The sequence below is a fragment of the Colossoma macropomum genome, unplaced genomic scaffold (genome assembly GCF_904425465.1).
Source record: "Colossoma macropomum unplaced genomic scaffold, Colossoma_macropomum, whole genome shotgun sequence".
In the NCBI taxonomy this organism is placed as follows: Eukaryota; Metazoa; Chordata; class Actinopteri; order Characiformes; family Serrasalmidae; genus Colossoma; species Colossoma macropomum.
The window spans coordinates 46230049-46239804 of NW_023494789.1; the positions used below are offsets into that span (position 1 = coordinate 46230049).

A 9756-nucleotide genomic window follows, 5' to 3' on the forward strand; every position below is an offset into this window, starting at 1 on the left:
AAAGTAAGATTTTATTCAGTTCTGGCTGCTATTCAGGAGCGAAAGGAGTGGTGCTCTTCCTCATTCAGACTGCTGGAAATGACTCACAACTGCATTTCTTACTTCTTCTGCTCTTCTTACATCTTTGTAACAATCCTGCAAAAGCCTTTCTGAGTTGCTGGATCTCAGGATGTTACAATCTGTACTATTCTTCTCTCAGCCTCGGCTATATTCCAAAGTTTCTTAAATTAGCTGTAATTAAACCCCTAATTAAGAAACCTAATCTTGATCCCTCTGAGTTATCAAACTTTAGACCTATTTCAAATCTTCCCTTTTTATCAAAAATTTTAGAGAAAGCCGTGGCAAAACAATTATGTTCCCATCTGCATAGGAGTGATATACATGAAAAATTTCAGTCTGGCTTCAGGCCTCACCATAGTACTGACACAGTGTTAGTGAAAATTGTGAATGAGCTTTTATTATCCGCTGACAAAGGAAACATATCCCTACTCATTCTATTTGATCTTAGTGCAGCTTTTGACACAATAGACCATTCCATTCTATTAGACAGGCTTGAAAAGCTAGTAGGAGTGACAGGTAAAGCTCCTTTGTGGGTCAAATCTTACCTTAGTGATCGCTATGAGTTTGTTAATGTAAATGGTGAACAATCAGCTCTCACAAGAGTAAAGTATGGTGTTCCACAGGGCTCTGTCTTAGGACCTATATTATTTACCTTATATATGCTACCACTAGGTACCATCATTAGAAAACATGGCATCAGTTTCCACTGCTACACCGATGATACACAGTTGTATATTTCAGCTAAACCAGAGGACAAAATTGATCTTAATAAGATAGAGGACTGTGTAAAAGACATTAAAGACTGGATGTCAAGTAACTTCCTCTTACTAAACTCGGACAAAACCTAAGTTCTTCTTCTTGGTCCAAAAGCTGCTAGGAATAATCTGCCTATGTTTACTCTAAATCTCAATAGTTTCTCAATTGCACCTGGCACATCTGTAAAAAGTCTTGGTGTCACGACCGATCCCGATCTGGCCTTCGATGAGCATATTACCAATATTACCAGAATAGCTTTCCTCCACCTGCGTGACATCGCTAAATTAAGAAATGCACTGTCGATACAGGATGCAGAAACGTTAGTTCACGCCTTTATTATGTCCAGGTTAGATTAATGTAACGCTCTGCTTTCTGGTTGTTCCAGCCAAAACCTTAACAAGCTTCAGTTAGTCCAGAACGCTGCAGCCAGAGTTCTCACCAAAACCAGGAAATTTGACCACATTAGCCCAATTTTGTGTACCTTACATTGGTTGCCAGTTAAATTCCGCATTGAGTACAAAATTCTTCTGCTGACGTATAAAGCTCTGAATGGCCTTGCTCCTCAGTACCTCAGTGACCTTATTTCCTACTATCAACTGATACGCCCACTTAGATTACAAGGTGTGGGCTCATTATTAATACCTAGAATTAATAAAGCTACGCCCCCCAGCTTTGGAATAACGTACCAGTCAGTGTTCAGGACTCAGACACAGCCTCCATCTTTAAATCTAGGCTAAAAACTTACCTGTTTAGTCGAGCGTTTGGTTAATTAGTTTTCCTGTTAGAAAAAGGTGCAGACCTGGGGGTTCACGGACAGAGAGTCTTATGGTAATCTGGCAATGTTGGTGCTGTCGTCCCACTGCTCAGTCGTCCCACTGCTCTTACGCGTTCACTCAAGTTTGTTGACGATGGAGCAGAGGGGTGCTGACTTCTCAGGGAGCCCTCATGTCCTTGTAACCTTCTGGCTCTCCCTCTTAGTTATGCTGCCATAGCCAGGCCTACCGCTGCGCTCTGTCAACTCTCTGTTCTGTTCGGTCACCCATGACAGAACTAACTATCTGTCCCCCTTATCCCCCTCTCTGGTCACCCACTCCAGTTCTGTTCGGTAACAGAACTAATAAAAAGTAGTAGTAGTAATAACTGTAGTAATGAAAAATAAGTGAAGGCAAGGTAAACAAGGTAACAAGTTTCTTCCTCACTTTCACACAGAGATTCAGGTAACATCACTGAGGTCAGACGAGGTCAGAGTGGGAGGAGCTTCTCTGGAATGTGTGGAATGGTGGGAGGGGTTCATGTTGTATATGGGCAGGGTTGTTCGGTCAGTAGGCGGGGCTGTGGTCTGTACAGAGAGAGTCAGAGCAGCAGAAGCTCAGTGAGACTCGCTCTGGATTTACTGGATTTATCATCTCTGAACATCTGAACACACTGGAGTTTATTCTTCACCATTTACATTCAGACATGATCCGGATTAATCTGACTGGATTTAATATCGCATGTGGATTTACGTGAAGATTTTGCTGTGCTGGTGTTGAAGACTCAGCAGCTCCAGAATGGTAACATTAACCTTCTGATCAATAACACAGTAATACTGCAGCAATACTGCACATTATCCAACCAGAATAAAGTAATAACACAGTAATACTGCATATGATACTACAGTAATACTGCCATAATATTATAATAATGCCACAGTAATATAATAGTAGTACTACAATAACAAAGTATTGCTATAATGATACTACAAAATTACAATAATACTATTGTAATGCAATAATTATAATAATACAGTACCACTGCAGTACAGAATATGCATAATTATAGTTTACTACAGGATATTACAGAAGTATTATAGATGACTGTAAGAGCACTATAGTAACATTGGAGAGAATATTACAGAGTATTACTGTGTTATAATGTAATAATTTCTTGTATTTCTGCAGTTTAGTTTTGTAGCAGTATTCTAATTACAGCAGACTAAATTCTAAACCTGATTTTAACTGAAATCTGTAGCTCTTTAGTGAATATAATCTGCACTGCGGTGGATGTTAAAGGTTTAAATACGGCTTTATTTATTTATTTGAAGATCACTGAGAAAATAAATGCATTTAATAAACTATATTCAAATGTGTAGATGTCCACTTGATCTACATGAATCAGCTGGTGAAAAAGCATAAACTGAAAGGTTAAACTGTATTAATGTGAAATATTATATCGATTTGGAAATGGTGGACACATTAGAATCAAATGAACAAGATTCAGATCATTCAAATCTGATTCTTTAGGAAATGATTCAGTGAATCATGCTGTCTCACATTTCAGCACGTTTACACTTTTCTGACACGACTCAAATTCAGATGGTTTTTAATGTTTTATGCTCAAAACAAATTTATCAACACAGTAGTTTACAGATTAAAAATATGTTGATGAATTAATGTATTCATTTTTGGCAAATAAAATCAAATCAACACACATCAATTCACACCATCAGTCAGTATAAAGAACCAGTTCTCTGTTTCTAAATGAGCTTCAGATCAGAGTCACATACAGACGCATTATCTGCTCAAACCATAACTCTGACCTTGGGGTTCACTGTTTGAAGACAGCAGCATCTTTAACATTTACATCATGTAACTAACATTAGCTAGCTCGCTGCTAACAGTTCTACATGGAGACATCTGTGTTTTCCCCACTTTATAGCTCAAACATGCAAAGGTCAAAATGAACATGATTCTGAGCTCCGAATTCCCATCTCCAAACCAAGCTGAACACAGCAATTGACCTCTCATTTTTCACAGTACAGGGGCGATGCCCCAGAAATTGTTTTTGCCATTTTTCCCAATTTTATCAGTTGAGTCTAATCCACCCATTATCTAGGACTCCGATAGAACAGTGGTGCTGATAGGAACCAGGGGTCGCCATGACTACAACACAAATATAGACATTTTATTTACTCCCCAAAACCACCAGTGAACCTACACGCGTCTTCTGAGTTTTATAGGGAATGTTGATGATGGGAAAATAGTGGAAATATTTTGCCTCAGAACACCCTGCATATTATGTATCCCTGCACCATGAATGGATTTTAAGATTCTAAAATCTTCTCAAACTATCCTACAACAGTGTCTCAGTCATCAGGCAGTGTATTCATAAACGTTTCATGTAATAACTTTCTGTGAGGGAGCTTTTAGAGATGGACATCTGGTTCCTATCACCACCACTGAGAAAAATTCTGACTCTGCAACATTCTCTACACCAAACTGGGTGACTCTGAATGACTCTGTTTACATCTTAACCACTCAATTATATAATAAGTTAAATTTCAAAGGAAATTCATCTTTGAAATCTGCCATCAACATTCCTAAACATTTCACAATAACGATAAAATATTGACACCCGCCGATCCATATTGTACATTTTTGGTATAATTTCTTGCTGATATTAAAGTGTATGTGATACGATGTTCAGTCTTCTCTGCTTAAGTTTAGTCTTCATTCTGAGAGCTGCAGAGCTATTACAGTGAGTAATATCACAGCTGTGATGATCTACTGATTCACCGTCAGCTCACATCTGTGACCCAATCACAGCCCTGATCATATTCACCATAACTCACCACCTCCAGCACCAGCAGACGTTCTACTCAGTTCTCCTCCACAGTGACGCACAGAAGTGCTAACAGGTCACAGCCTAAAGATACCTTGGAGCTAAAGTCAGAAATAGGAGCCGGAACAGCAGCAGATTGATTACAGACATGCAGTGAGAGCTGTGATTTATTAGATAAGGAGCTTCTGCAGCTTTTGGTTAGAGTTACATTTACTCAGAGTCACAGAAACAAATAATAACAAGAAAATACAGGGAATACAGGGTTTCAGCTCCTGCTGCGTCACCTTTAAACAAAATAAACCCCAAAACTCAAAACCTCTACATTTATAAACTCTTCAGAAAACAAGCCCAGTCATTAGTGTGGGTGTGTCCACAGCACGAGCCCCGCCCCCTTTAACTTTACATTTACTTAACTTTACTCTGATTGACTGCAACTGAATGTGCAACCAGTTTTGATCAGTACAACTGAACAAGACAGAATGCAAAAGAAGAAATGCTAACATGCTAGGCTAACTCAAACCGGTATTGTTAATGCTAGCTAGCTAAAGAAGCACCAAGCATGTCTTAGCTGATCGTGAAGTAATGGAGGAAATTCCAATTCCTTTAGTGTGGGATGAGCTTATCTGGAATGTGTGATTGATGGGAGGGGTTAAAGTAGCGCAGGGGTGGAGTTTATCAGTCATGTGGGTGGGGTTAGGAGCTCTGTACAGATCTTTAATTTTGCACTTCACACATTGGTTTAGCTTGAATAAATAAAGGTTCACAGCATCAAATAAAAGTCCATAGCATAAGCCCCACTTCCCCGCCCACTTTACTCTGATATCCTGTCTAGTTTTCATCATTAACAGCAGTTTCTGTGAAAGAGAGTGAGTGGCATACTGACTAAACAGTATATTTACATACACCATTTGTACAAAATAATTTCTGCTATTTTATCATCAATAAATGATTGACCGCTAAACATATTCTCTTTGTTCGCAGCCGATCCACTCACACAAGGCATCTCTGGACCCCCAAGTGAAATGGAGTTAACTTCACCCCCTGGAAATTCATCAGGCACCGTGCCAGCACTTCCATTCTCCAACCTGAGCGAGTTTGAGGGGCACATGACCCTGGCATTACACACTGCTAACACTAACGATAACACTAGTTTGGACAGGCCAGCGCTGAGCGGGCCAATAGTGGCCTCGCTGTCCATGACCCTCGGCGTGCTCTCCAACATTGTGGCACTGCTGATCCTGGCGAACTCCTATGCCCGCCTGCGGCGTCGCTCCAAGGCCGCCTTCCTGCTCTTCGCCACCTCGCTGGTGGTCACTGATTTCATGGGTCATGTGATCCCTGGTGCCATTGTGCTGAAGCTGTACCTGTCAGAAGGAGTGCCGGCAGCGCAGTATGCCAGGCCGGATGCTCTGTGCCAGTTTCTGGGGGGCAGCATGGTGTTCTTTGGGCTGTGTCCGCTGTTTCTGGGCAGCGCCATGGCAGCTGAGCGGTGCCTTGGGGTCACCAGGCCGCTGCTCCATGCCTCTCTGGTCAGCGCAACGCGGACTAAAGTCTCTCTCTCCATCATCTGGCTGGCAGCGCTGTGCGTGGCGCTGCTGCCCTGCTTCCAGCTGGGCTCCTACAGCTACCAGTACCCGGGCACCTGGTGCTTCATCAAGGTTCTGGAGGACACGGCAGAGGCGGATGTGGCATTCGTGCTGCTGTTCTCCAGCCTCGGTTTGGGCTCTCTGGCCTTAGCGCTGGTCTGTAACACCGTCAGTGGACTCACACTGCTGTTCGGCAGGATGCGGAAGCAACGGTGCAACCGACAAACGGCCAAATCTCATGATATAGAGATGGTGGTGCAGCTGGTTGGCATTATGGTCACTTCCTGCATCTGCTGGAGCCCTCTGCTGGTGAGTCAGGCTGTTTAACTGCATCAGGCTATGATTGCTGGAATAAGTAGTCTATAAATAGTCATACAATGATATTTGGTAAAGTATGCGCTCATTTTTCACTGAGGTAAAATGATTGTGCTATTTTTATAGATAGAAAAAAATAAATAAAAATTTTGAAATGTTAAATTATAAATAGACTATAATGATATTTAATAATACTTTCACTTGTTTTTGACCAACATTTACATCATTGTGCTATTTTTACAAAGAAACTTCCCCCATAACTGAGTGTGTGAGGTGTAAACAGAGTGATTCAGAGTGGTTTGGTGTGAAATGGTGCAGGTTTCCTTACAGTGTTGGTGATAGGAACCAGGGGTCACCATCACTACAACACAGATATAGATAATTTATTTACTATCCAAAACCACCAGGGAACCCACACATGTTTTCTAAATTTTGTATGGAATGTTGATGATGAGAAAATAGTGGAAAATCTGAAGTAATACATTTTTTTTGGCGACTATTTTGCCTCACAGCACCCTGCATATTATGTATCCCTCCACCGTGAGTGGATTTTAAGGCCAAAATCTTCTCAAAACTATCATAAATTAATATCTCAGACATCAGGCAGTGTATTCATGACCATTTCATGTAATAACTTTCTGTAAGGGAGCTTTTAGAAGTAGACTGCTAGTTCCTGTCACCACCACTGTGAACAATTCGGACTTGGTAAGTTTCTCTAGAATGTAGTGTTTCACACTAAACCACTCTGAATGATGTTGTTTATGTCTTAACCGTTTAATTATGAAAAAAAGGACAATGGCCGGGGTTACCTTTTATTTAAGGAGCGAGCAGTGAGCCACTGATAAATATGAACAACAAAACATAAACAAGTATAGTAATGAGTAAATATAAAAAGGTATATTGGTCAGTTATTGCACTTGTGTAAAAGATGCTGAATGAATACTGCACTTGGGTTCTGTCCTGTATGTGTTGACGCCCTCTACTGGTGAGTTGGAGTTTTGAAAGTGTTTAGATCACACAGTTTCTCACTGTGAGGAGCCACAATACCACTGATACAGTCGCTGTCAAACATTTGGAGATTGAATGTATTTTTTAAAATAATTTCAAAGACAGAAAAACATTATTCGTAAATCAAAATGTCTTTGAGAAAAGCATTCTAGATATCTCCTCATGAAGCTCCCTGAGAGAACACCAAGAGTGTTTAAAGGCAAGAGAGTTTGTTGAACATGATCAATGCATAATTCCATATGTGTTATTTCATAGTATTGATTAGCAGGTGTCCAAACCTGTTGCACTGTAAATGTTTGATAACTGAAGGCTTTGTGATGTTGTGCATTTGGTTATTTTTAGATTTTCGGCCTCATGTCTGTAACGCACTCCTATGAGGGCTCTATTGGAGATGACCTCGCCACCTACAGGACGCTGATGATAACAGGTGTCCGTCTGGCCTCCTGGAACCAGATTCTGGACCCGTGGGTTTATATCCTCCTCCGGCGGGCTGTTCTACGCAAGATCTACCTTGTCACCAAACGACAGGTGGACCTGAGCAGCATCCGCCGCTGGGAGCCCAACTCTCTCCACAGCGCTGAGAAAACCACCATCAGTAACCAAGTCTGACCACAGGGGGCGCTCTTAGAGAAAAACATGGTCAGTAACCAGATCTGGCCACAAGGGGTGCTCTCAGAGCAAAACAACGTCAGTAACCGTGCCTGACCACAGGGGGCGCTGTCAAAGAAAAACAATGTCAGTAACCATGCCTGACAACAGGGGGTGCTCTCAGAGAAAAACACGGTCAGTAACGGTCTGACCACAGGGGGCGTTCTCAGAGAAAAGCGCGGTCAGTAATGGTCTGATTACAGGGGGCACTCTCAGAGAGAAACACGGTCAGTAATGGTCTGATCACAGGGGGTACTCCCAGAGAAAAACATTGTCAGTAACGGTTTGACTACAGGGGCGCTTTTTGGGAAAACTCTGTCAGTTACTGGGTCTGTTCACAGAGGCCACTCTCTGTAGTTAATCAGAGAAGCCATGTTTAGAGCAAAACAGCGTCAGTAACCGTGTCTGACCACAGGGGGTGCTGTCAAAGAAAAACAATGTCAGTAACTGGGTGCTCTCAGAGAAAAACACGGTCAGTTACGGTCTGATCACAGGGGGCGCTCTCAGAGAAAAACACGGTCAGTAATGGTTTGATCACAAGGGGGTACTCCCAGAGAAAAACATTGTCAGTAACGGTCTGACTACAGGGGGCACTTTTTGGGAAAACACTGTCAGTTACTGGGTCTGTCCACAGACGGCACTCTCTGTAGCTAATCAGAGAAGCCATGTTTAGTGTCGGAAGTTTGCTCCTGTAATTGTAGCACTGGAGTTATGAGGCTAATGTAGCTAACAAGTAATGAAAGTTTATGCCCCACCAGCTAGCGCTGTGCTAACTGCATGTCTGAATCATCACACTGTTATCTATAAAAATAGACAAAAGTATGTTAGCATATCTAAAACTGTAGCAGTCATTCTGAAGTCTGAATTTAGTCTGTACTTTAGTCCATGTTTATAGATATCAGTGAGTCAAACAGTGTCAGAAAACATATAATCAATATTAGAGATACTAAACAACTCCACATGTAAATGATGCATGTATGCTGTCAGCACTAGACTAGTGAGCATAAACAATTCTAATTGTTAGCTACATTAGCCTTGTAGCTCCAGTGCCAAAACTAAAGAAACAACTGAAGTGAAGCAGGTAGGTTTTCTGGTGTAGATATTGTCTATTTCAGATTTCAGCCTTTAACAAAGCACACCTTATATGATGTAGCAATAAAAACATATTAGCCTACAACTATAGTGTTTTAAACTGATCTAGGATCAGATTTTCTCTTCTCAAAGCTAATGTTTATCACTGTAGTAGTACTATAAGATTGAATGTTTCAGATGTTTAAGATGTAAACAAAGACGTTCAGAGTGGTTTGGTGTGAAATGCTCCATAATAAAGAAACTTACTGAGTCAGAATTGTTCACAGTGATGGTGAAAGGAACCAGACGTCCGCTTCTAAAAGCTCTCTCACAGAAAGTTATTACATGAAATGGTTATGAATACACTGCCTGACGTCTGAGACATTGTTTTATGATAGTTTTGAGAACTTAAACTCCACTCACGGTGGAGGGATACATGCACGGTGCTGTGAGGCAAAATAGTCCCCAAAGAAAATTTATTATTTCAGATTTTCCACTATTTTCCCATCATCAACATTACATATAAAACTCAGAAGACACATGTAGGTTCACTGGTGGTTTTGGATAGTAAATAAAATGTCTATACTTGTGTTGTAGTGATGGCGACCTCTGGTTCCTATCACCAACACTGTAAAGAAATCTAAACCATTTCACACCAAACCACTCTGAATCACTCTGTTTGAGTGATGCAGAAATTCCAGAAATTGTGTGA

General features: G+C 41.2%; 1 protein-coding gene across 1 annotated transcript; it reads left to right on the forward strand.

Annotated features, from left to right (window-relative positions):
- Positions 1–2141: 2141 nt before the first annotated feature.
- ptger1a (prostaglandin E receptor 1a (subtype EP1)) lies at positions 2142–9309 on the forward strand. Its single transcript, XM_036569639.1, has 3 exons — positions 2142–2369; positions 5398–6311; positions 7668–9309. Exons 2-3 carry the CDS (start codon positions 5439–5441, stop codon positions 7932–7934), a joined length of 1140 nt encoding a protein of 379 aa, XP_036425532.1. The 5' UTR covers positions 2142–2369; positions 5398–5438; the 3' UTR covers positions 7935–9309.
- Positions 9310–9756: the final 447 nt, after the last annotated feature.

Bases quoted from the DNA above. Each gene is read 5' to 3' on its own strand.
- ptger1a (XM_036569639.1), top strand. From the start codon at position 5,439: ATGGAGTTAACTTCACCCCCTGGAAATTCATCAGGCACCGTGCCAGCA. The intron at 6,312-7,667 runs GTGAGTCAGGCT...GGTTATTTTTAG, and splicing joins TCTGCTGGAGCCCTCTGCTG to ATTTTCGGCCTCATGTCTGT.